The sequence below is a fragment of the Ambystoma mexicanum genome, chromosome 3p (genome assembly GCF_040938575.1).
Source record: "Ambystoma mexicanum isolate Mex_15411 chromosome 3p, UKY_AmexF1_1, whole genome shotgun sequence".
Taxonomy (NCBI): Eukaryota; Metazoa; Chordata; class Amphibia; order Caudata; family Ambystomatidae; genus Ambystoma; species Ambystoma mexicanum.
The window spans coordinates 778,355,973-778,383,795 of NC_090925.1; the positions used below are offsets into that span (position 1 = coordinate 778,355,973).

At 49.0% G+C, this 27,823-nt stretch overlaps 1 protein-coding gene across 5 annotated transcripts in view; it reads left to right on the forward strand.

Moving 5' to 3' along the window:
• TEP1 (telomerase associated protein 1) overlaps positions 1-27,823 on the forward strand; it is a 2,409,067-nt gene that overhangs the window by 1,273,665 nt on the left and 1,107,579 nt on the right. For all 5 annotated transcript variants that reach the window (XM_069651741.1, XM_069651744.1, XM_069651746.1 and 2 more), the window contains one exon: positions 20,786-20,903. In XM_069651741.1, the coding sequence (XP_069507842.1) occupies positions 20,786-20,903 (118 nt within the window). The remainder of the gene's footprint in view (positions 1-20,785; positions 20,904-27,823) is intronic.

The following is a 27,823-nucleotide window of genomic DNA, read 5'->3' on the forward strand; positions in this document are numbered from 1 at the left end:
CTAAGTATCATCCTCAGCTGCTTATCTCCCCCCGCCAGTGCGACTAGTGGTACCTGCGGGGAGCATGGGAATGGGTTTTCCATCATCTGGCACGCTCAGCGCCACATCTCCCACCCGAGCTTCATCATCTTGGGGCGCCCTTCCATTTCTGTCTTGGGCAGCCAAATCACTTCTTTCAGATAAAATGGGGCACAATCATGTCCAAACAACCTGGATTCGGGGGGTCAGTTCATCTGAGAGCCATTTAGCTATTTATATTGCAGTTGGCTCGCTACATAATAGACCTCATAATTGGGCAGTTTTATTCCCCCTTTTTCATAGAAGTTCTGCATCTTCCATAATGCCACTCTGTTCCGGGTACCATGCCAAAGGAAATCCCTACACATGCTATGCAGTTTGGTAAAAAATTTCTTGGGTATCAGATATGGAATATTTCCAAAATAGTGCAGGAGCCTGGGTAGGACCACCATCTTGAGCATTGCCCCCCGTCCCATCACTGCTAAGGGCAACTTCTCCCAGAATTTTATACATTTCTCGATTCTCCCAATGGCTCTCTCAGTATTGCGTCTGTGCTCCTCCTCCACCGTGTGGTACACGTCTATCCCAAGATACGTGAATGTGCTAACTTCCCATGGTATTTGTAGTACCGGTAACCTTCCCACTGGCATTCCCTTATAACTACCCAGCGAGAAGATACAGGATTTTTGAGGATTCACTGCTATGCCAGACAGCCCCGCATATTTATCCATCACTTCTAGTATGTACTGGAGATTTTCCTCTGGATACCTCAAGTACAGCAGCAAGTCATCGGCATATAAGGAGATCAGATGTCATTCTCCCCCCACCTCGATACCTATAGTGTCATATTGTTGCCTAAGGTATATTGCTAAGGGCTCCAAGGCTAGTATATAGTGCATTGGGGACCATGGGCACCCTTGTCTGGTGCCTCTACTTAGTTGCCATCTTCCAGATATCACTGATCCTGTTCTGACCCTAGCCAACGGTTCACTATATAGCATCTTTGCCCACCTTATGTATCCAGGCCCCATTCCGTAGCTCGCTAAGGCGGCAAGCAGCCATGGCCACTTGACTGAATCAAAGGCCTTAACCGCGTCTAAGGACATAATTGCCATTTCGCCCTCGTTCTTGCTCCCCCACTCAACCACCCGATGGAGTTGTCTATGATTATGAGTTATATTTCTATTCGGGACATAGCCCGTCTGGTCGGGATGTATTAGTTTGCCAATAACTCTGCGCAGTGTGTTCGCCAGGACAGCCGTCAATATCTTGCTGTCCTGGTTCAGCATTCACAAAGATCTATAAGAGCGAGCCACAACTCTGCCCAGGCTTGTTGGGTTTGGGTAGCGGTATTATGATCGCCTCTCTGAGTGACTCCGGCAGCCGTCCCACCTCAAACGCTTCATTTGACATTTCTAGCATTGGGGGGAGCACTTCCTACTTATATACTTTATAAAACTAACTCGGGAACCCGTCTGACCCTGGGGTCTTACTGGTAGGCAGCTGCCTCACCACTTCCTCTAACTCCTCCAAGGTAATCGGTGCTTCCAGCTCCTCTCTTTCCTCCACACTTATCCTAGGCAGTCCTATGTTCTCCAGTGCTTCTGTGATCTCCTCAGGACTACTACCCCCCTCATCCCCATATAGTAACTTATAATATTCTGTAAACTCCTGATTAACGCCTTCCTGGGTGTCAGCTACACTACCATCTTCTCTCGCAATCGTTCTAATCATGGTTTTGGGAGTTTCGCTCTTGTATAACCATGCCAGAAGCCTTCCTGTTTTATCCCCTGCTGCATGCTGTCTCTCTATGTATTTTTTATAGTTGAGGTTACATAATCTTTCCCATTGCTCTGCACATTTCTGCTGCAGTTTTAGTATCAGTTCCATGTCTTCACCTCCCTCTTTCAATGCCTTTTCCAGTTCCCTTTCTGTTTCGTGTATATCAGCCAATATCCCGCCTTGTAGGCCTTTTGATTTTGCTATGGCTACCCCTCTCATCACCACCTTGAAGGCTTCCCATAATGTGCTCGCCGAGTCGACGCTACCCGTATTTGTCTCAAAGTAGTTTATAATCTCCTCCCTTTTATCTTCCCTGAAGACGGGATCCTTAAGTGCCTCTGCCTGAAGGCGCCATGTCGGAATCCTTGCCCTCAGGGGGCAGTATTGCCACCCAATAGCCAGGGGGGAGTGGTCCGAAAGGACTCTCGCTTTATATTCTGCTTGAGTACACTCCATCACCACGTCCGACGTAGCAAAGACATAGTCCAGCCTCGTATGTAATTGCTGCGGGGCAGAATAGTGTGAGTAGTGCCTAGCTTGGTGGTGTCTTGTTCTCCACACATCCGCCAGACCAAAGTCGTCCAGTAGAGTCTGCAGCGCTGTAGCCGCTGGGGCAGGTCTATCGATCTTCCCATCCGATTTGTCTACCCTGGGGTCTAACACACAGTTAAAATCCGCCCCCCCCAGATCACCGCCCCACCCATGCATATGCTGAGGTTATGGCAGAGTTCTAAAATATGCTGCTGTATTTTGGTTGGGGGGCGTATGTATTCACAATGCTTATCTCTCTATTCTCCACTAGTCCCCTCAATATGACCATCCTCCCATCCGTTTCCACCACTTCCTGCAACAGTTGAAACGGGACGTGCGGCGCCACCCATATGAGTACTCCTCTAGCATAAGCGGAGTATGTCGAGCCCACCACAACCCCTTTCCATTTCTTCACCACCGTCTCCATCTTTTCCCGTGTCAGGTGTGTCTCTTGCAACAGTGCAATATCTATCTTTTGTCTGCGCAAGTACAACATGACCTTGTTCCTTTTTAGATGACTATTAAGTCCCCTGACATTCCACGTAATTATTTTAAGGTCCCCCATGACCCATTAGAATCCCCCTCCCCCTCACACTGGTGCAGTCCAGATCCCACTTCCATCTTAATCTATATAGGCTTGTTTCCCAATTCAAACTCCCCTTAACTACAAATACCCCAAACACCCTCTCCCCTCTCCCACCCGCCTCCCTTCCCTTCCCCAACTTCACCCTCCCCAACTGTTGCCCAGCTCCATCCCTGGATCTCAGGCACCCCCGCATCTAGCCCTTTCTGGTAAAATCCATACTCGCGCCTCAGCAGGGTGAGGCCGCCCTATTGGCTGCCTTTCTACTAAATCTCGGGGGTAAGTAAGTGCGATCCTGTCGCTCCTATTTGTTTAGAGTTCCTACGCCCAATATTTCCGTTTCCATTTGCGTTTTAACACACTATATTAAAGCTGCTACGCCTAATGCTCTCTTTTTCATATGCGCTATTATACACCATATTATTGTCCACCAGGTCATAAAGTTCGAGGGCTACGCCTCAACTATAGAGTACATCAAAGCGCAATAATACATTCCCATTCTCCCATCCTCGCAATGTACATGATACAGTATCTTCACTTATCGTGCTCCTGGCCATTCTGCTCCCCATCTCGCTCTGGGCAGCCCTGTGAGTTCAACCACGACTCCGTTTCTTCTGGGGTGTCAAAAAACAGCGCTCTGCCCTTGTGCAGAACTTTCAACTTCTCTGGATAAAATAGCATGTACCTTATATCCGCTGCACCCAGTCTCCTCTTGACTGCCACATAACTATATCTCTGTCTCTGCACCAGCCTAGTGTAGTCAGGGTAGGCTGTAATCTTAGAGGAGGCTCTTTCTATCGTTTCGCCCTTACGAAAATACTCCAGGATCTTTTCCATATCTTTGTAATTCAAGATTTTTGCAATTATCGGTCGCGGAGGAGCTCCCGGCCGTGGTTTCCTCATCAAGGCTCGGTGTGCCCGCTCCACCGTAAACCCCTGTGAAAATTTGTCCGCTCCCAGTTCCTGTAGGATCATGTTCTCCACGTAGTCCGTGGGGTCTTGGCCCTCTTCTCCTTCTGGCAGGCCGACCACCCGGAAGTTGTTCCGTGTCGCATGTCCTTCTGCTTCCTCCACTCTATTTTCAAGGTTAGCGACCTGTTGTTTTAGCACATGGACCTCCTTCGCATTATTTGTGCTTACGTCAGTGTTTGTCTTCACTGCGCTTTCCAGGCCACTAGTTCTTTCTGCCAACGCTCCGACGTCCTGTCGTAGCAGGGTGACTTCGATTCCTACGGCATCTATCTTGTTCTCCAGAGCCGTCCGCAGTTCTGCCATTGCCGTGCCCCACTTGGCACTTAGATCCGTTATGGCCGCTAGGACCTGCTGGTTTTCTCTCTCAGGGGCATCCTCTCCCGATGCTTCTCCCGTTTTTTGTGTTGTAGTCAGAGGGGTCCGCTGCGCATTTGTAAAGGCGTCCATAGTAGGCTGCTTACTCTTGGCTTTCATCCCTTTCACCGACATCTTGCAATCTCGCTTTATGCCCTATATCTGCTCTCCCGTATTGCAGTATATTTCAGTTCAGTGTCTGGGAGTCCTTAGAAGACCATACTGCAAGATGGCCCGCAAGACCAAGCTTTGAATGGGCTGTGTCCTCCCACGTTTCTCCTCCGCGCAATAATTCAATAGCGCGTTTCCGGGGTCCGTGCTTGCCCTCCACTTTTTCCCTTTTTCTTGGCAACGTGTCTACCTGGGCTCAGTGTACAGTCTGCTGATCCCAACCCCTGCTGGAACGTATAGCGCTGCACCAGTTCACAAATATCTGGCCATCTGCCCACCTTGCATGCTTATTCCGCCCTGTGTTACACGTGGCCTAACTCCCCTGTCACTGTGCCACTATACCGTCCAGCCATTTGCATTCACCCAGTGTCCCAGCAGACGAAGGGGGTCGGATCTCAGGCTCTTGATGCAGCAGGGCAGGCCTACAGTGCACCCCGCTCCCTGTTGCTTCCGAGCCGGGCAGCACTGATTTCAGCTGTATTCCTCTGTAGTCAGCACACCACCTCGCTCTCGCAGTGCACTACAGCTGTGCAAGGGGGCTTAATCCAACATTTTCTTCTGTTTGTGTCAACGGCAGGGCACCGTTTCCCGTGTTGCATGCATAGACATATTACTGCTGTCCTCAGCGATCAGGGCTTGGCTGCCCACAAACACATGCAGCCCCCTGTCAGAGTCTTTCTAATTTATCTCACTCCTGCTTGCTCTGCCTGCCGTCAATTCCAGCGTTCCTCGAGCCCAGCTGCTTCCACGAGTAGCTGAGAGCCGCGCCTGCATACAGCGTTTACACGTTGTTACTGTAGCGATTTGCGGGCGCTACATTCTTTCAAGCGCCGCCTCGTCGTTTCTGTCCTGCTATTAGTAAACAACTGCCACACGCCACGCTCAATCCGACGGGATTCGGCTGCCTCCGTAGGCGGCTGGAAGCCGCGTTAGCCCGCTGAGTCTCTTCTCTATCACTGTGGCAACCTCCGATCGCTACATTCGTTCAGGCCCAGAAGCGCCGACTCGCTGCCTCAGTAGCAAGCAAAGTTACAATGCAGCACCACCGGCAGTCATTTTCGTCGCGATCTGCGCACTTCAGGAGGATTATATTTTCTTCTGGGTTTCAATTGCACTCCTTGGTTGTCCGCCATTTTGGCCCCATTCTATCCACACGTCCGTTCTTTATCAGGACTATTATCTTCCGATCCGTGGGCACAGATGACTCGCTGTTCAGGATTCTTAGTGAGAATGCATTCAGACGCCCGTCTCTTCAATTTCCATGCGCTTGCAACGTTTTGGAGCATCGTTTCACGGATGAATGTCGGATCGGCAGGAGCCCAGCAAGAAAGCACGTCCTAATCCATGGCTAGTTAGCCACACCCCCCGTGTTTGTTGTTACTTTAAACCAAATTCCTTGTTTTAGTGTGGGAACCCTCACATTAGTATAATACATAACAAACATCTGCTCCAGCACTTGGAAACCAACAAAGAAATTCAAGAAGGCAGAAAGCTTGGACTAGGAATGTAATTATCCAATCAATTTAAAGATTTGCCTCAATCAGCGGGAAAATGGTGAGGGTTTTATAACGGCGGCTAAGAAACAAAAACAATTGGGCCTCATTACAACTCCGGCGGTAGCAGTGCCGGTAAAAACATCAGGCTGCCGCCGGAGTTGTGATTTTTCCCAGTGCCAGACTTCACAGAAACACCGGGGGATTACGACCCCGGTGTTCCTGGAAGTCAGGCACCAGAAAATTGTTAATTCCCATTTAAGTCCCTTAGGACTCAATGGGAATGGGGATGACGGATGCACCGGCACCATTATTAACGGTGCCCGTGGTTCGGTGAAAGTCTGCGAGCGGTTGCTGTCCCACCCGTCAGGCCAGACCTGGCGGGCAGACGGCAACCGCCCGCAGACTTGGAGTGTGCCGGTCCGGTAACAACGGTGCCTTACCGGACCGGCACACTCGTAATGAGGCACAATGTCTTTTGGGCTGTGAGCGGTTGTTCGCTGAGGAAGCTGGAGAGCACCAGAGCAGGGGAGCTCCTTGAGCATAGAAGAGTTGTCTGCTCGAGCAAGGCAGAGAGGAGTTGAACCCCAGAAGAGGAGTGTGCTCCAATGAGACCAGGAAGAGCACCCGCTGAGCCCCAGAAGAGGTGTCCTCCAGTGAGGAAGAGTTGAGTTCCTGGTGCCCCAGAAGATGGGTGGGCTCCAGTGAAAAGAGGAGACCCCATTAAGACCAAAAGAAAGAGACAACTGATCCAAGAGAAGGGAGCAGTGAGAAGTAGAGAGAGGGACTGACGTTGGCTCCAGAAGAGAGGATGTGTAGCAGCGGAGAGCCCACTGAACCTACAGTGAAGTGATGGAGTGAGCAAGGCACTATATCCCTCTGTGCATACTAGTGACCGGGACACTATATGCTTGGGTGTGGAAGGGTGAATAGGCCATCCTATCACTGAGTAACTGAGTAAAAGAGAGGGAGACGGAGAGCCCCAGTGAAGGGGAAGACTTTTAGGACACTTGGCTTGGGGAGGAAGCCCTAAATCCCGAGAGAGGCAGAAAGTCCTTGTGGTGCCCTGAAAAAGGTATACAGGCTGAATGCTAGAGCGATCTAAATAGAAAACCTTCTGTATTGAATCTTTTTAAATTCCTTTTTGTATGCTATCCTTTATTTTTAATCCTCAGTTCAAGGACTATGCACCCATGAAACATGTTTACAGCCATCCTGAATGAATTTCCATGCAGTAGTCTTATGTTTGGCTTTTTGTTTAATAAAACCCTTTACACTTATTCTGATGCCAGTAGTTGTGTGTTCCCTCAGCCATCTGACAACCATCTATATGAATCTAAAAGGTGTGCTTACCAGTAAATCGGACTTGAATATTTGTTTACATTGTTGTATAGGCATGTAGGGGACATGTTACTGTTTTATATAACGCCTTTTTATTTATAAAGTGCTTAGCTGTGTTTGTAGATATTTCTAGATACACAACTTTACCTACTGTAAGTGTGCAGAAGGAGGGGACTGACACACAGGTGGCATGGTTGTTGGCATAAGCATTTATTATGCCATAAAATAAAGAGAAAACCGACTTCTCCCTAACTGTAAGAGGATGTCTCACCCGGTAGTCCCCAGGGATCTCTCAAATGGCCAGGGCACAGCCATCGCCTTTGGATCGAGACCCTGGGGGTGGACCATTGCAGAGGATCACCTGGGTGAGGGCTCTTCAGGGAGTTGGGGTGAGGTCGCCTATGTCGAGACGCAGTATTCCTCCCTTTTTTGTTCATTTACCTCATCCTATTTTTTAGGCTTCTCCGATATCCCAACTCCACTCCGCCCCCCCTTTTGACTCAAACACTGGGCTGAGGAAGAGGGTGACCAAGAGCAACAAACTTAACTCTCATACATCGTACTGGACATGTCCCGTTAATCGGGTCAGACGAAGTCAGGCACTTGACCTGAAGTGAGCACACCTGATACCAATTAGATCTCCTCACACGGATAAATGGCAACACCTAAAGACACACTCTGAGCAAGGTGGAACACGAGAACGAGCAGAGCTTCCGAGACAAAGGCACACTTCTCCAGCATGGGGTCTGGCATGTATTCACATGCTCATGAATATTCCCTGTCGTCAGGCCGTTAATCCTCGGTAAAAGAAAAAACAGTTTCACTTTCACTTCCAAACTGTCTTTCTCCTATACACCAATCACTGAGCTCTGGGTCATGCTGCCCCCAGCCAATGACTGCCCTCTTCCTAAGCCCCTCCTCTGGCAGCCATCCTCAGATTTTTACTGCGTGTTCAAGTGTTGGGAGTCCTTGTGTTTAGCTCTCAAGCTTTTACTGCGTTTTTCACCTTTTGGAAGAGTTTTGCTCTATTTTTCGGTCAATCAAGCCTTGTGCTCCATCGATCATCTGTCCGAATAGTGGGGACCCGTTTTTCGGATTCTTCAGCACCCCTCAAGGGCGTATTTTGTCGATTTACTTTGTGGAGGCTTCCAGAAGATTATTCAGGCCTACGCCGCGTGGACCATGTCAGAGGAGAAGAAGGATTCAGCGCCCTTGTTCAAGATTTGCTCCGACTGTGGCTTATGGAATGTCTTCTCGGACGACAAGCATTCTTAATGCCTTTACTGCCTGTACCCAACGCAAAAGGAGGAAGATTGTGCATTTTGTCAGGAGATGGTGCCCGGCACGCCGAAAGATCGGCATAGGCGGCTCAAGGAATGGCTGCAGGCCAAGGCCGCTGCACCGGGTGAGTCCCGTGAGCATGCCTCCCCTGCTCCCAAGAAAGCTGAGCAGTCTTCTAAGATCTTGGAGCCCTAAGGCTAAGCACCACGAGTCCACTAGCACCAGGAGCGCCGTTGCGACAGGCCGCTCGGCCGCCAGGGCAAGTACGGCATCTCCATTGACTTCAACCACCAGCCAACTCTCTGGGTCTTCGTCCAAGAGGATATCGGACCATCCGGGCAAACTTGAGGAGAAGCCCAAGACCCCCTTGCCGGGGAAGGCCAAGGGGGAGTGAGGCTCTGACCCTCCCCCTAAGGAGAAGGCCTCAGGGCCGTCGAAGGCCAAGCAAGACAAAGGAAGGGTCCAGTCCATGAAGACCCATGTACATCTGATGAAGGCCCAGCCTTCCATCGAAGGGGTAGTGGGGTCACTCGCGAAGGTCGCGACCCTGAAGGTGAAAGTGTCCCCCCCTGCCCCCCTGGAGAGAGTTCACTTTTCAGCCTATTGAGAAGACGCCGGAGAAGAGGATGCCAGTCATTTCCCCGAAACCGTCCCCGCTGGTCACAGAGAAAGGGGGGGAACCTCAGTAGTCCTCCACGGCACGGATATCTCCTCAGAGAAGGAGCTTACTGGCCTCCAGACCATCCAGGAGGAGGTGTACGTCGGGAGCAGGCCCTACAACGGGAGTTCCGATGAAGGTGACGACGATGAGGATACCGTTGACAAGGAACAGCATGTTGAGAAACGGAGCAACCAGACCCATGCGCCGGCTCTGCCCCTTCCCCAGTCGCCTCCTTTGTCTCAACAGCCACCTGGAGACATCTCAGTGGACATTCTCTCGGCTTTGCATACTCTGGTCTCAGTGATACGGACGAGGATTCCCGTTATGCCGGCGGACCCACCCGTGGCGCCGATTCCGACGGGGGAACCACCAGCCAAGAAAAGGAAGATGCATCCTCTACCTCTGTGCCACCCTTCGCCCCCCTCTCCCCGAGGGATGAGACTGACCCTGCCACGGCGACGACGGACACTGGCACGGATGACAACGGCGGATTGGGGACCTCCGGTCTCCACCTCTCAGATCATCCCCCCTGCCCTTCCGATGAGATCGGCTCGTTTCACGTGATGATCTCCAGGGTTTAGGAGCTCTTCCCGCACGTTCCAGCAGAGAAGAAGAAGGTGGGCTTCTTGTACCAGCGCCGCAAGGCGAAAAGAAAGTCCGTCCTTTCGATTCCACTGCTGTATGACATTTAGGACAAGGGCTTGTCTCTCATGAAGAACCCTTCCACGGCCCCACCGAAAAGAAGTATAGGCTGCTGGACTCTGCACCCAAGTGCCTTCGGACTCAACCATCCCCGGACACTGTTGTCTCGGCTGCAGCCAAGAAGTCTTCTGGCTCTTCTTCGTCAGCAGCCCTCCACCTCTCCGGACAGTGAAGGGAAGAAGTTAGATGCCATGGGGCACCGAGTTATCTCCTCAGCGGCGACTACCATCAAGGCCGCCAAAACTCTTGCCATCATCGCTCGCTATGACCGGGAGCTGTGGTTAAAGATCGCGCCCATTCTGGACTTCCTCCCCAAAGACAAGAGGTCGGAAGCGTTGGAAATCCTGCAGGAAGGCGAGGTGGCGTCGAACCACGGCATCACGGTGGCCACGGATATCGCTGACACAGGCTTCTGCCAAATGGGCAACAGTGTTTGCCTTCGACGTTGTGACTGGCTCAAGGCCACCAATTTTCATCAAGATGTTCAGTCGAGGGTGTTGGAGATGCCCTTCGACAGGGACAAGCTGTTCAGGAAGACTGTAGATGAGTCTCTTCAAGCTATCAAGACAGACACAGAGACCGCTCGTGCCTTGGGCACGCTTCAGCAGCGACGGCCGTCCTTTCGGAACTCGGGCAGCAACTCCCAAGGATCCTCCAAAGGTTTCGGCGGGGGGTTCCTCTTCCTACCGCCAACTATCCCGCAAATCGGCCCAGTAAACCAAGTGCCAAGAATTTCCGAGGAGGACGTCATCGTCATCCGGGTCGCTGAGGTGGCCCTTCCATGTCCAAACAGGATTTAACCGGCCATGGTGTCGGGCCCCCACCCATGCACCCCGGTGGGAGGCCACCTGGCGAATTTCGTCAGCGTGTGGAAGACCATCTCCACCAACCGATGGGTGCTGTATGCTCTTGCCCACGGACACACTCTGGAGTTTCAATGGAAGTGTCCCCCAATAGTGGCCCGGCAGGAAAACCACATCCCTCAGCTGCTGCTGGAGGTGAGGGCCATGCTAAAGGAAGGCGCGATAGAGCTCGTCCCAAAGAGGTTCCGGGGCTCCGTAGTGTACTCAAGGTACTTCCTTGTGAAAAAGAAGACCGGAGACTGGAGTCCCATCCTGGACCTCTGTTGGTTAAACAAATACATAAAGTCCCAAAAGTTCTGGATATTAACTCTTCAGTACGTCCTCGGACAGCTCGAAGAGGGAGACTTTCTGTCGTCGCTGGATTTGGAGGATGCTTACTTCCACATACCCATTCACAACGGACACTGCAAGTTTCTGCTCTTCGTGGTTCAGAGGAAGCATTACCAATTGAAGACCCTTCCCTTCGGATTGAAGTCGGCGCAAAGGGTCTTCACCAAGTGCCTGGCGGCACATCTGCGACTGCAGGGGATCCACGTCTACCCGTATTTGGACGACTGACTCAACCAAGCCAGCTCAAGGGACATCGCCGTCATCCACACAGCAAGGACTGTGCGACCTACTGACTGATCTGGGGTTCTCTATGAACTATGCAAAGTCCTGCTTGACTCCATCGCAGGACGTGCTGTTTCTGGGATCCCGACTCAACTCAGCGTCATGCCTGGCGTCTCCGTCGGAGGAAAGGATAGCAGCCATTTTGGGCATGGTGCCAAGGCTGTTGTCACTGAGGGTCGCCGCTGTGAGGACCATCAAGTCCCTGGTTGGCATGATGTCATCATCCGACTGTGCAGGCTACGGATGTGTCCACTACAGGAGTGCCTCATCGACCGTTGGATACATGTGTCAGGAAGCATCCAAGACAGGATCACGCTCGACGAGAGCTTCCGTCGGGTGATAAGATGGTGGGGAGTTCACGCACATCTGTCCGGAGGTGCGGACTTTCAGACCCCACCGCACCAGGAGACGGTCACGATGGACGCCTCTCTGGAAGGTTGGGGAGCTCACACCTGAAGTCTTCACACAAGAGGCCTGTGGCTGACGGAGGAGAAGACTTTGCACATCAACGTGCTGGAGCTGCGAGCAGGGATTTGGGCCCTCAAGTCCTTCTTTCCGTCCCTCAAGGGCAAGGTGGTGCGGGTCTTCACAGACAATACCACCACAATGTTTTACATCAGGAAGCAGGGGGGCAATAGATCCCTGGCGCTCTTCCAAAGAAGCGCAGGACCTATGGCACTGGGCCGTAGCCCAGGGGATGTCCCTCAGCCCGTTTCATCTGGCTGGAGTGAAGAACACCGTTGCCGACTCTCTCAGCAGGGAGCTGTGCTCTTGCCACGAATGGGAGCTTGGGCAGGACCAAGTGGATCACCTGTTCCGATGATGGGGCAATCCCCAGATCGATCTGTTTGCGATGGCGACGAACACCAAGTGCCGGAGTTTCGCCAGCAGGTTTCCCCAGCTGGGGAGCATGGTGGACACATTCTCATTCCCCTGGGACGGCCTGTTTCTGTATGCGTTCCCTCTGTTGCCGTTGCTTCTTCGACTCATTTGTCAACTCAGACGGTCCCGGTGCAGGATGATCCTCATTGCACCAGCTTGGCTGAGACAGATATGGTACTCGGACCTTCACAGCATGTCAGCGTCCCCGCCAGTCAAGCTTCCAGTGGTCGCAGATCTTCTCGCCAGGGAAGGCGGCGCAATTCTGCACCACGAACCAGGATCGCCGTTTGGTGCCGTGCACAGAAGAACTATCCTCTAAGAGTCACGGCTCCGCAGGTGCTGCCGTATTTGCTGTCGCTAGCCAAAGCAGGACTGGCCCATGCCCCCATCAAGGTTCATCTGGTGGCTATCTCCCGCTACATCAGATCTCCGGGACGGTCGTCGTTATGGTCAGACCGTCTGGTGAAGGAGTTCATCAAAGGACTATTCCGTTCGTTCCCGCCGGTGAAGGCTCCGGCCCCGGCGTGGGAACTCAATGTGGTGCTGACTAGGCTCATGGGTCCTCTATTCGAACCTATGCATACAGCTCTGCTGAAGTTTTTGTTGTGGAAAACAGCATTCCTCATGGCCATCACCTCTGCACGATGGGTGGGAGAGATTCAGGCCCTGTCCTGTAAGCCACCTTACTTGACTTTTCACGACACTAGGGTGGTGCTGCGGACGCACCCCTCCTTCATGCCCAAGGGGCCGTCAGACTTTAATGTGTAGAGCCCTTGGTGTTACCTGTGTTTTTTCCGACGCCTTCGTCGCCGGCTTAAAGGACTTTGCACTCGCTGGATGTGGCTAGAGCGCCGAAGTTCTATGTGGACCGCATGAAGAGTTTCCGGAAGAAGTCCCAGCATTTTGTGAACTTTGGCCCTGTGAACCATGGGAAGGCCCTCTCCAAGGCTTCCATGTCCAGGTGGCTCTCTGGCTGCATCACCCATTGTCACTGTTTGGCAAACCGACCGTTGCCTGTCCGTCCGAGAGCCCATTCTACCAGAGCGATCGCTGCTACTACGGCGCTCCTGTCTGGTGTGCCCCTGCTGGACATCTGCAGGGCTGCTACGTGGAGGTCGACGCACACCTTCACAACATTCTTCTGTGTCGACCGGGATTCCAGAGAGGAGTCCAGAGTCGGCCAAGCAGTGCTGCGCAACCTGTTCGCTTGAAGGTGAGCCTTGAGAGGAGGTAAGAGATACTTATGTTGAGCCTTGCCACCTACTATTGTTGTGCATGTGTGTACTGCTATGTATTCTTTATTCATGAGCATGTGAATCCATGCCAGACCCCATGCTGGAGAAGGAACAAGTTACTTACCTGTAACTATTGTTCTCCAGCATGGGTCTGGCATGGATTCACATGCAAATCCTCCCTCCTACCCCTGTGCGGCTCTTCTCTTGGTCCTACTGCCACTTTACGTGCTACCAAATCTAAAGATGGCTGCCAGAGGAGGGGCTTAGGTAGAGGGCAGTCATTGGCTGGGGGCAGTATGACCCAGAGCTCAGTGATTGGCTGTTAAGAGAAATACAGTTCAGAAATGAAACTCAAACTGATTTTTTCTTTACCGAGAATTCCCAGCCTGAAGATGGGGAATATTCATGAGCGTGTGAATCCATGCCAGACCCATGCTGGAGAACAATAGTTACAGGTAAGTAACTTGCTACTTATTTGAAGCAAAAAAGGCAAACAAACAGCAAGAGGTAAAGTAAATAATGAATGTTGAATCTATTTGGTCCTGTGGTGGTCTGTAAAGAAAGCCACACACATTCAAAAGACTTCGACATCCAAAAGTGGTCCAAGCCCAATTGAGGGAAACCCATTGTATATTAAGCTTGGGGAAGGGTGCCCCCCTGCGCCCGCACCCACCTTCCAACTTTGTGTGAATTGTATTGTGATAGGTCTGAGCCCGGCAGAGGGGGACCTACAAGAACTGTGTGGTAAAAGGTTTGAGCCTGGCAGAGGCTCAAACCTTTTGTGAACATTTTGGTTGAAACATTATTTTGGAAGCCAGAGAAAGGACCTTTAAACGTGGAAGGCCAGGCAGGCCTCGATCCACGGTGGTACACTGTGAAATGTGTTGGAAGCTGAGCCAGAGTGCATCATCCTGTCTACAAGGATCACCTTACCAGGATCACCTTACCTTGTGAGGCCTAACGTGGGGAGGAGATCTGGTTCAGCCACATATCATTTGAACACTGACTTGTCCTTTTGCATACATTTTCTCCTTTTTATACAGTTTGTGCAAGAGATAGGGTAGGCATTAGGTTTTTGTTAGTATAGGCTATTTTGATTTGACTGACTCCACTGGGACTGATTTGTTTATAGTTTGATGGTTGAGACCACTCCTATCTTAGTTATAGGGGAGAATAGGAGTTTCTCCAACCCCACGTTATCAATGAAAGATTTTGCAGATTGTATCCATTGTATCAGTGTCAATACTAGTGATACCATGCCTTCCCTACATCTGCCTCAACTAAAATACTAAGGAATCATTCAGGAGGGCCACGTAAATCAAGCATCCACCGTCCTGTGTCAAAAAGAGGTAGTGAATCTTCTTGGTCCAGAAGAATATCTCCCTCCTTCTGGACAACGGTTCACAGGTCCAGTTATTAGGCAGGATCTTTACCCGGGGGAATGACTCACTTGCCCAGTTCTCAATCCCTCTCCAAGGAACAACACAAAGTCCCAGATTGTAAAGCAGTAAAGCTCTCAGTTCAAACTTGAGGTAAAGCCTCAATTCAAACATTAAGATTCCTTATTGCCCATAGTTGTTTCTTCACTATTGGGTTCCTGGGAAATGCCTCCCTTCTCCAGGTATCTTGCTGTCAGTGTTTTCACAATGCTAGGGGAATGACTCCCTTCCCCTGACCTGCTCAAGCTTACTTCACAGTTCCCAACACCAGGGGCAACGTCACCCTTCCCCTTACATTTTCTCAGGCTTACTTTGCAGTTCACAACATCAGGGGGAAATGTCTCCATTCCCCTGGCCTTTTCTCAGGCTTTCTTTGCAGTTCACGACACCAGGGGGAATTTCTCCCTTCCCCTTGCATTTTCTCAGGCTTACTTTGCAGTTCACGACATCAGGGGGAAATGTCTCCATTCCCCTGGACTTTTCTCAGGTTTACTGTGCAGATCACAACACCAAGGGGAATGTCTCCCTTCCCCTGGCCTTCTTTCAGGTTTGCTGTGCATAGTTTACAACTGCTAAAGGGTTCTCAGATCCTCTTCTCACTCTTTGGTTTGGCCCAATTGGTTCACTCTTCTGCCAAGTATCGCCGGGAAAAAGACGCCTTCTTTTTCCATGTGTGTCCAGACCCTGCTTTCTCTTCCATTTCGTTCTGACCCGCTTGGCTCCCCCTCCCGCCAAGTACTGTATTAATGAAGGTATCTCGTTTTTGTACATAGATCCCAGACCCTGCTTTCCAAACCCCCACCGGTATTGGTGTCTAGCCCTTTACCTTCGCGGGCCTCTGGGTGCTCTGCCAATCCTCCTTGGGTGCTTGCGGTCGTTCGCCGGGCTGCACAGGTTTTTTCTGTGCGTGCCGGCTCTGGTTCTTTGCTTCTCGTTCCCAGTACCACTCTCCCACTCGCAGAGCTTCTCGAGGTTTGCTCCACGCCACCAGGTTCTTTGTTTCTCAGAGACTGTAGGGATTTCTTCTTCTCTACGTCTCGCTCAAATCTTCTGGTCTGGGCCGTCCTGCTTCTCTGGCTTCTCAGACAGTTCTGTAAGTCCTTAGTTTTTATCCTAACCTCCCAGTCCTCCCTATGCGGAAAGCTAGATGGATGATTACCATTCTACCATGTATTCTTCATGGCTCCTCGCCTCTTCTTCATCTCAGTTGTGGTCAGCCATATATCCCTACTGACATGCATGGGATAGTTGGGGTAACACGAAGGTTGGGTGTAAGGGATTTGTGGATGTATGGGAGGTGGGTATAAGGTTGGAATTCCGTGTTTCCCTTAGATGATCGTCTTTCTCCTCAGAGGGGGAGTCTCTCTCCATGAGATCCGCCTTTTGAGTACCACCCCCAGGGGGACTATTGGATAGCGGCCTCACCAGACCAGTCTCATTGAAAGGACCCTTTCCTCAGGAGAAGTGACGACATCTAAGATCTTGTCACGGTACATAAACCCAAACAGGAAAAAGGATAGAGATAAACATATTTTAATTAGTACATAAGAAAACTCGACATGTCAAAAAACAACAATGCATTTCGTTTACACAAAACATAAAAACATATTTTGAGAATCAGCGTTTTTCCTAACCGGGAAGACAACAACTGCAAACATCATTTTTAAACAGTGTTGTGGGGTTAGCACAAGTGTGATATTGACAATTCACATATCCTCAATTGTTGATATTATTTGTCCTTGACTCTGTCGACACAGAGAAATGTGTTTCTGGGTACCAGCGGATGTTATTGGAAAGAGACACTCTCTAGCTGACGTTAGATTGCTATGAGACGTGTGCTGAACCCGTCTTCAGGACAATACATTGTGAGGCCACAGGATAAGTCTCAGGGGCACAGTGGTTATGCTAAAAACCAAAACACAAAAAAGCGTGTTAATAGCACCTTAAAAGCTGGGTGAAAATCTCTATAGGTATGCACGTGCAACTATTAGCACTAACCTTGCAATTGCTTTGTAGCTGTGTGTGGCATCGGATTTGGTGACCATGTAGACCGAATTCGATGGTGGTAACTGTGAGAACTCACAGTTAGGATGACTAAAATGAAGAAATAGATTTTAGCTGTTAGTTGAACAACATTTTTTATATTTTATTTATTGAATTATGTGCGAAAAACTGCAAAATCCCTAAGTGAGCAGCTTAGGGCATTGAATTTTGATTCTTCGAGGGCTATCCGTTTATTTTGGTGATAGTCCTACGGTTAGGGGATTAAAAGGGCCTACACAATGGCGTACAGAGTTTTACAAACGTGCTGGTAACGATTATTACCTTCATGCCCAGGCGGGAGTGTGCCTGTTCGTTGGTGTCAATCGACACAATGTTAGCCGGAATGGTACAGCTAATACGGAGTACGCCGTGTGGCTGTTTCTTTAAAGAGAAGTAGAAAAAGCCGGTAAATAAGTTGAAGCGCTGTTTGATGCCTGGTTAAAGCGCGAATATTCTGTCCTCTTACCTATTAGGAAACCGGAATTCAATGCCGGAGGATTGCAGACGGTCACAGTGCCGAGCGCTGAATGAAACACTGGGAGATGCGGGTCGGGTGAGGCCATGTTTGGATGCTTGAAACCTAAACCGTAAGTGTGCTACCAAAATGGATCGCGTTAGACGCCATCTTGGATGGAAAAATGATAACAATACTACGAGATGTAGTAGATTTCGGTGAAAGATACATTATATTGTTTGTCACAATGTTGCTGACAACCACAGATGGATTTCTGTGGGTGAAGAGAAATTGTTGTGATTCTTAATAGTAGCCACGGCGCAACAAACTGAAGTAGTTCCAATATAATTGGAAATAATTATCATGCACGTGAAACCCTCTGCGGGAGTGGACTGCATGATTTATTTTTAGTGGACTGGACAATGTAGTGAATGTTGAAATTGTCACGCTGCCACAAAATAATTGATCACATGTGTGGTTAAGGGCAACTAGTGTGGGTGGCACCTGTAACCAGACAAAAGAGATGGATCATTTGTGAAGAAACAGACTCCATTCTGTCCCGATGTTTAGGCCAGCTTGGACTGTGTTCAATTTGTAAATCCATTTTTGCTCAAGCTGTCTCAATTTTCGGTCTCTATCTCCCCCGCGGGGGTGTGGTGGTACTGTTTGAAGTATGACCCACTGGATGTCTTTGACAGTATGTTTGGCTTTGACAAAATTAGCCACTAATGGTTTTTCAGGCACTGCGTTTTTTACACATGAACGATGTTCGCAGATCCTTTGTTTTATAGGTCTCTTTGTTTTGCCAATGTATATAAGCCCACAGGGGCACATGATGGCATAAATGGCCCACGGTGTGTTGCAGTTCGTGAACTTCTTGAGATACCAGGTGAAACCATTTAGATTGACAGATTTTAGGTTGTCAGTTAGTTCACATACCGAGCAGTTGCCACATTTAAAATGCCCAGTTACTGGCGGTAAATGCCATAATGTTGTTTGTGATGGAATCAGAGGTGTCTTTGGAACCTTGTATGTGTGTACTAATTTGTCACGTAAATTGGGCATACGTTTGAAGGCAAAACGTGGTTTCTGTACAAAGAAATCCTCAGTTTGTATTAGAGACCAATTTTTCAGGATGCAACGGTGCAAGTCGTTGCTGATTGGCGAGAAAGTGGACACGCAAGTGATCTTATCCTCTTGTTCCCTATCTTGTTTTTCTAAACAACGAGATCTATCGGTGTTCCGTGCCCTTTTCATAGATAGTCTAATGATGTGTGGAGGGTATCCTCGTTCTTTTAGTCTAAGAGACAAATTTTGACTGTGGCTGTCAAAGTCTTCTTTTGTCGAGCAGTTGCGCCTAATTCGTAGGAATTGGCCAAAAGAGAGATTTTTCCGCATTGATTGCGGGTGGAAACTTTTGAAAAACAGCAAAGTGTTTTTATCTGTAGGCTTCTTGTATAAAGTGGTGTTCATGGTACCAAAGGTTGTTTTATAGATTTCTAGATCTAAGAACGCTATTTTCTGATGATTGTGATTCATGGTGAAATTTATACATGGATCTTGTTTGTTTAACCATTCTAGAAAATTAGTCAGAGAAGTTGCATCCCCGTGCCAAAGTAGAAACACATCATATATATAGCGAAGCCACGTGATTATTTCTGTTTTAAAGGAGTTGTTGGCATGATAGACTGATTTTTGTTCTAAATCATCCATGAATAGGTTGGCCAGATCAGGTGCGAACGTGGCCCCCATACTTGTTCCATGTAGCTGTTGGAAAAATGTGTTATCTACCATGAAAAAGTTGTTAACCAAAGCTATCTTTATGCATTCACATATAAAGTCAGATGGAACTGACAAATCCGCTCTTTTTTCAAGATATGTGTGAATGATCTTGATGCATTCTAACCGGGGGATGCTGGTATATAGCGATTCTATATCCAGGGTGACCAAGATGTCGTTGGGGGAGGTCACAAGGTTGTTGACAATTCTTATCATATGAGTGGTGTCTTGAACATATGATTTCATTTTGAGCACGAAGGGTCTAAGGAAATAATCTGTGTAAATGGACAATGGTTCTAACAGGGAACCAATGGCAGCCACAATGGGGCGACCTGGTGGATCAAGGGCATTTTTATGGATTTTCGGAAGGCAATATAGAGCTGAAATGATGGGGTGACTGGTGGTGAGGAATGACTTTTCCTCATCGTCAATCCACCCTTCGTTGGATGCGTGTGACAAAAGACTGCTGATCTCGTCTTGTATGGTGTCGGTTGGATTGCCTTTGAGTTGTTTGTAGAACTGTTTGTTCTCCAGGTGCCTTACTTTATGGTCTCTCTAAACCATCGCCTATGCTGTTTCCTTCAAAATGTGTAATTATTTTTAAGATAATACCATTAACTAAATCAAAACATCTAACATGAATTCCATTTGTCAATCACCAATCCCTTTTCTATCTTCCCCCTTATCTTAACACTTCCACGTAGTGCTTCACTACATTCTGTGGTGCAGATCAAGATTTACATGCAGTGTATCTCAGTGGTAGATTTGGCATAGGTTATTTTGCCCTCTGACTAGTTGGCCATGTGACTTCATTATTCTGCAAATATATACACGTGTCTTTTTCTCATTGTCCATTTCTGGGAATGTTTCCCCACAACCATAACAGTACGAAATGTGTTCGTGATATGGCCTCGCTTGAAAGAAGCATGATATCATCTTCCTGTGGCGTTCCCATGATGGACCAATAGCAATTTGAAGGTCAGAAACCCCATTTATTGACCCAATGTCTATTCTTACCTCCAAACAAGTATCTCTTAAATTCAGGCACCCCTAAAGAATGTCATATTCTGTGCTGTTCAAAGGAGTGACTGCAGATGACTTGTTGGGTCTTCACCTTGACAGTGATTGCACCGGCTGCAACACCTAGCAGGTTAGACCAAAGAGAAAAGAAAAACATTGAAGCAGCTAACCACTTCAAAGGAAGAGGACTTGTGTGTTGTTCTGTGCTTCTCTCATGAGTTACGAAAAACATTGTTTCTGCTGCCTGAGAACTGCCTTAAAACAAGGTATGAGCCTAAAGATTCTGCCCTGCAATATCAATTGGCGGTTTCCATTTCTGTAAAATATTTGTGTATGTTCTTTGGTATCTGGGATATGTTTTAAGAATGAAAGACAGCAACCCGCTTTTCTTAGGATGCAGCGTTAGCCAGTGGCACATTCCTAGTATGATGAATCTCACGTTGTGCAGCAACATCTGGGGTGGCCAAATGTCCAATTATGTTTATTTACTTTTAGGAATAATAGTTCCTTGTTGGTTTCTTGTATTTTTGTTTGACGAAGCTTAGCCTAAATATGTATGTGCTTTGTAGGTATTCCTGTGAGTGGGGAGGTGTGGCGGATGGGAAGCCTTATGTCAAGGAACTGGAAGAATTTGGTGCCAATGTGCTGCAAGATGTTTGGGAGTGCATAAAGAAGACCTATATCTTGGTAAGTCAAGTCTACAAGCATTTCATCCCTCATCCTCCTTCAGATCTATATGCATTTTCATCTCCACAGTCCATTATTGGCGATGATTGTCCTTTTCCTTTTGTCCCTTTAGTCATATACCCCAAGAATTGATTGAATCATTCTATCTTCTCTTATCACTCTGAGAGCTTTCCCATAATAGAAATGTGGAATTCTTTAGTAAGTTGAAAGAAATGGGTTGAAGGTCATAATCCCCTCCATCACACTGAAAAAGATGTTGATGCAATTAAATAAATCTGTGAGTTGGGTGAGCACAGTCCCCTACACCTAGGCGCCTAAAAACACTTGTGTACAGGTGCGTTATAAATGCCTTATATCATATTATTCACATAGGAAATCTGCACCATCCATGAGGTCACAGCTTGCTAACCCTCGCTCAGCTGTTATATACTAGAAAGGTGATAGCTCGGACATATGAAAAAAGCAAAGAATGTATGGCTCTAGCAAACATGTTTCTCTTGGAAGCGATGGCAACATAACTCAAGAAACTGCAATTAAAGCTAATATAATACTATGTCTTGTCCTCTTTCCTTCACACTCATCAGATGCTACCCTCGTGAACGGCACACACAGGATTGGAGCCCTGAGCTCATGGGAGGAAGGCTATGCGAACTTTCATGCACGGGATCTCCCTTTAACGCACTCTGTCACATAGGTGAACGAATCATCAGACCAGCCAGTTCAAACACATTTTAATACAATCATTTTATTTAGGGTTGAATTGCATATGATGCTCCAAATAACAAATGGGGACTGGTCTTTACCAATGACATTAGTCAGGATGGATGTTGTCCAGGGTCTGGGTAGTGCTTCAGGAAAACCTAACAAAGAATGGGGTCCCTCAGGAAGTAACTGGTTCATATAAAAAGTTGCTGATTCTTCAAAGATTCAAACAGGTTTGCCCTTAATCCTCAGTTTCATATTTCCCGAAGCCTTCCACTGCAGATTCTAGGGATTCCCAAACACTTCCTTCACTGTCATAGTCTTGGGTTTCCCACATCCTTCTTTTTATTTATCTTATTGCTTGTAGCGCAAATCTAGCACGAGAGCAGCTTGACAATGGGAGGGTGCCAGTAGTGGGTTTGGGATTTTATACAGTAGAGCAGTACTGTTGGTGGGGGGAGGAAGGGAGTTTTATTCATCCGGCAGGTATTGTTGAAAGAGACACATCATTAGTGTTTTGTGGAACTGGACGTTGGTGGCGGCATTGGAAGTCTCTGCCTGCATTGATTCTTTGCATTGATACCAGGCTTGTCCATCTGAGGCTGGCAAGTTTTGTTTTCACCCCTACAGGAGGGAGAGGTAAAGCCGAGGTTTCTGCTCTAGGAGAACCTCCACGGAACTCAAAGGTGCTCGCTTTCCCAGAGCCATCTCCACTTCTTGTGGTAGCTGGTTTCTTGGTGTTAGGCTAAGCCATGGGCGAGGGTTTCATAACTACCTGGACCTTCCTGTCCCCTTTCTCCTAGTATCTTGGTCCCCTCCCTTGACTTTTAGACCTCAAGTAAACCGCCTTGCCATGTGCTTGTTATTCATCCCACCTCTTATACGTGCCTGGGGCCAATACACCATCCTGCAGCATCCTGGTCTGACTATTCACCTTCTTATTGTAACATGGATGGTGTGTGGGCACACTAAACATGAGACAGGTATATGCAAGCCAGGCAATACACTCTATTGCCAATGTCTGTTTTCTTCAACATGCCCCTGCCCTGCCTCTTACCTGCCATGAGCGCCCCTGCACCTCATGCAGTTCTTAGTTTGCCACAGCTCCTGCTGCAATGGAAAGGGGTAGCCAGGTGTCAGGCTTTCATTGTGGCGTGGCTGGCCGTGCTGCTTCTCCTACTGACGGTTCTCACAGCCATTCAGCAACGCTGCCAGATGCTGGGCCAGACTCGGTTTCCCCGCATCCTCTACTCAGCACGGTTTCAGCGCACTCTGCGTAGAGTGCAGTGACATCACGGGGTCGCCAGATGCGCCCCTCTCGCTTCCTGATTTAGAGCGCCAGCAGGGAATGGGGCGCTGCTTCTCAGCGCTTTAACTGTGAGTAGCGTTTTTCCCATACTTTTTTTGTGTTTAGTCCTAATGGTGACCTTGACCTGCCTCGTTTTTGGACTTTGTGTCTGCTTCAACACTTTTCGAATTTGGTTGCCTTTGGAACCATGACCTTCTGGTACTGTGAACTTAGTGTCATGCACTGTGTCCCAGGTGAGGTAACAGCCTTCTTCACAGTGTACCGGCCAGAGAAACACAGAACTTAATCTTCTAGCAGCTCAATAGTGCAAAAGGATAGGGGAAGTAGAGGTCAGCTGGGCGATCTCTGCAGCTGAAAGCAAAGGGACAGAACCGGAGTTATCATATTGAATGAACAGTGACCCTACGGCCCCTCCTCCCGCCCCCAATGCTTCCCCTAATGAGAACAGCGTGTCTGATAAGTAAGAGGTGCAGGATCGGGATGAGGAGGATGGAGAAAGTACTGGGCAGCACAAGGGCGCAATAGTAAGGGAAGGAGAAAAGGGCTGATATACAGGAGAACTGTTTCCAGTTCCAGAAAGGTCAAAGTCCCAGAAACAATCCAAGGGTCAGAAAAAGAGGTCCAGAACTCCATTTCCAAAATCCGTATCTGGAGAGAAATCAAAATGCTGTTAAAGGTGAACCAAAAAACCAATGCCAGGGAATCCAAAGGGAAAAAACCATACAGCAAGCCAAGTCCAAATGTCAAGTCTAAGGAAGAAAACACTGAGCAAAAACCAAAGACAGAGGGTAATCCAAAGCCAATCCTCAAAGGAAGCGCCAAGTTCAGAATACCACGGGATCCAAAATGAAGAAAAAAACACACTTCACTCGCCGGAATTCAAAAGCTGAGAGTGCTGGGCCAGGAAGACAGAGCGCTTATGAGTCTTCCGGAACCAACATATGTCATGTGACTATGCGTCTGTGCGACGAAAAGCAGAGTCTCGTTCTGCGTGGCCCATCCAGTAGGTGCCATGGTAACTGCCAGGGATGCTGTTGAAAACTGCAGAGTCGCAGTGTCCCCGATAGGGTGTGTCTGGGGGGAGGGGTGTGACAGAGCCCCCACCCAATGCCCTCAGGCGATCTGGATGAAGCTGGTGGAACTGAGACACCAAGCCAGGAGCATGGATGTTCCCAAAGGGGTCCCACATCCATTCCTCTGGACCGTAGCCCTTCCAGCAAATCACGTAGTAAACACAGCCACGAGAGAGACGAGAGTCCCAAATGGCATGGACCTCATACTTGTCCACGGACCCCAGCTGGACAGGAGGGGAATGGGGTTGCAGACAAGTGTTAGGCACATAAGGTATCAGCAGGGAGGTGTGGAATACAGGATGGGCACACCATGATCGTGGCAGAACCAAACGATAAGCAACTGGGTTGATGGGTTGAAGGATCTTGTAGGCATCAAGAAAACGGGGAATCCACTTGCAGGAACTGGGTATGTTAAGGTGACATGAAGAGAGCCACACTAGGATCATCACATAGGGTGATGAGCAGGTGCCGGTCAACGGCGACAATCCACATACATAGTTGGGCGCCCTTCCGGTTGGAGTAGGTTTGTGTGTACTTCCTGAAGGTGTCAAAAGCATGCATCAGCAGCTGGGATAGCAGTGCTGGAGAAATCAAGCAGAGGTAGGCTACAAGGGTTTTGGCCATACAACGTGTTGAACAGAGAGAAGCCTGTCGATGAGTGGGGAGCATTATTATATGCAAATTCAGCTGTACACAGCAAGGAGAGCCAGGTATCTTTGTATTGTAAGCAGACGCACCGCAGAAATTGTTCGAGAGTTTGGTTAACCCGTTTTGTTTGTAGGTCGTTCTCCAAATGGTAAGCAGAGGAAAATCGTGCGTTGAGGGCCTGCCAATAGCGGGACTTGAATTGGGACTGACTATCGGAGCTGATGACAGAGGGCAGACTGAAAAGGCAGAATATGTGTTTGAAGTACAGATAAGCCAAGACAGGAGCCGAAGGGAGGCCAGAACAGGGAATGAAGCAAGGCATTTTAGCGTAACTGTCTACCACCATTAATATGGTGCTTGGTCAGGAGAACAGTATCCGGATAGCAGGGCAACAGGTCTCTGCTGGAAATGTGGGGAAAGGAATCGGCCTTGTCATTCACAGCAGGATGATTCTTAATTGTTAAGTCAAACGCCATAAAGAATAGGTGCCAGCATGCCGGTCGATCATTAATGCACTTCAGGGAGATTAGGTCCTGGATGTTGCAGTGATCTGTGTAAACCACTGTGAGTCATTTGGCACCCAATAGATAGTGCATCCATGCCTACAACGCCTCCTTGATAGCCAAAAGCTCCTTTTCCGTTTTTGTGTAGTTGAGTTCAGTGCGCGCAAACTTGTGAGAATGGAATGCCACTTGGTATAACATTCCTGTAGTCGGGCATTCTTGGGACAAGTTAGCCCCTGTGGCAACTGATGAATCGTCTAAGTAGCCATGACTCTTAGAAGGTATAACAGGGTCAATGGCCCGATGAGGTGGCCGATGGGTACAAGAGCCTGACAAGGAGTCTGGAGCAAGGGGAGACCAGTGCAACAATGTTGAAGACAAAAGGGAGAGGTGAAGTCAAGCGTTCGCTGGGCCCAATCGATAGAAGTGCAGTTAAGACCAGGTTATGCCAATAATGATACCGGACTGGGGGGCTGCGTTGAGATTGAACGTTATGTTTTCACAGTGCTCGGAATGCATGAGCAGGGTTAAGTTGGTTGTGTCCTGGCTAATAGGAAGAGCTATTCCAGTCGTACCACCAACTCCTTGCACTGGTTCAGGTTCTACCTTTTCTTGGAGGGGCAAACCATGTGCTTTTGCCAGGGTGATGTCCCCATAATTGCCGGTAGCGCCCTGAATCGATCAAAACAAGCACTGAACAGGGTTCTTGGCTGGGACCGAAAAATGAGCTTGAATTCCTAGGGATGCCATGAAGGAGCGATATATGAATCCAGCTCATCTAACCCCCTCGGCCTAAGGATGAGCCCTCCCAAAAGCCACCATCTTTTTAGGCCTATTTGGACATTCCTTAACATAATGACCCGTTTGTCTGCAGTAGAAGCATGCATTGGTGGCACGTCTGCGTTCCTTCTCGTCAGTGGTTAGAGGACCGCTTATGCCCCCAATTTGCATGGGTTCTGGAGCAGACACCGAAGGTCCTGAAGCACTGGACTATGTGGACTTTAGCGTAAGTACAGTTTATTATGAACCTCTCCTCATCGTTCAGCTTGACGTGCGTCCAATTGCAACACTAAGTACACCGACTCTGGGTACAAGGGGGGGAAGGGCCAGAACCACAGCCAAGGCACCCTTAAGTGTCTGACTTAAACCAATAAAAATACAATGGCTCTTTTGGGCTAAGTGGTTTCTGCTGCTAGTTGATTGAAACATGTGACATAGTCAAGAAATCCCATTTTCCCCCTAGTTAATTCCAAGAGTTCTAGGTCCAGGGCTTGGGCCTTGAACCAGGTTTCAAAGACTGATCGCTTCAGCAACTAACAGTTCAAAGCCATGCAAGAAAGGGCTGTTGCCTTCTAAAGGAGGGTTGGGACATGTGGTGGCTATACCGCCCAAATGGAAGAGCATAAATGCTTGTGCACCTTCCTGTCCAGTGGGGTTCTCTTTTACATTGCCCCCGAGCTCTGCATCAGGGGAAAGGGGAAAGCGTCCCCCTTAGATGGCATCAAGACGCTGATGAAGCGCCACATTGGCGTTATTCATGTCTGCCCATGATGCAGTCATAGCTTGTTTTGAGGGCTGCTACAGGATCCCCGGCGCCCTACATAGGTAACTCAGGTAGGAAAGAAGGCTTCTCAGTCTGTCATGCATTGAGTCCCTGGTGAGTTAACAACCTTATTCACAATGTACCAGCTAGAGATGCACACAACTTAATCTACTGGCCGATCAATTGTGCAAAACGATAGAGGAAGTGGGGGTTTACGGGCCATCTCCTAAGTTGAAAAGGAAGGGACAGAACAGGAGATATTGTAATGCATGAACAGGGACCCCCCGCCCATGCTTACCCTAATGAGAACACTGTACTTGATAATAGTCGAGTGTTTCTTCTTGGAAGGTTCCAGAAGGCCATCGGGCCTACACCGCACTGGATCATGTCGGAGGAGAAGACGGACGGGGCTTCCCTCTTCAAGCTCTGCACCAGCTGCGGTCTGCGGAATGTTTTCACAGACAAGCATTCCCAGTGCCTGTATTATCTTCAACCGACGCACAAGGATGAGGATTGCAAGATCTGACATGGCTTCTCCAAGCGCACAATGAAGTATCGGCATGTCTGGCTGGCGACGTGGTTAAAGGCAAAGGCTTCTACCCCAGGTGGTTCACAGGGGCATGCCTCATCTGGTTCCAGCCAGCCAGAGCGGGCTTCTAACTCCTTTTAGGGCGCTCCATCCATGGGAGCCCAAGACAATGCCAAGCACTGCAATTCTGCTTCCTTCGGGGTCGCCGCACAAGTGGGTCCTGCGACGGTCAGGGCACATTCATCGTCTTCATCAGCCTTAATCTCCAGCCATCGCTCCAGCTCTTCGTCAAAGAGAAATTCGGCGACCCCGGGGAAGATGAGGGAGAAGCTGGAGAAGGCCAAACAGGACAAGGCGTCCGACCTCCCGTTAAGGCCCAGGTGATCCAGGCCAAGTCGTCCTCTTCCATCAAACTGGTGGCGGCCGCCCTCTCAAAGGCAAAAGGGTCTGACCTGGTCCAGGGTGCCCCGGTGGCAGTCAGGGTAGCTCTTCCTCCCAAGCTGGAAGCTTCGACCAAGCCAGTGGAGAAGACTCCTGAGAAGAGGATGCCGGATCACAGCCTGATGCCGTCCCCTCAGGACCCAAGGAAGGGTGGGGGCATGGAAGAACTGCA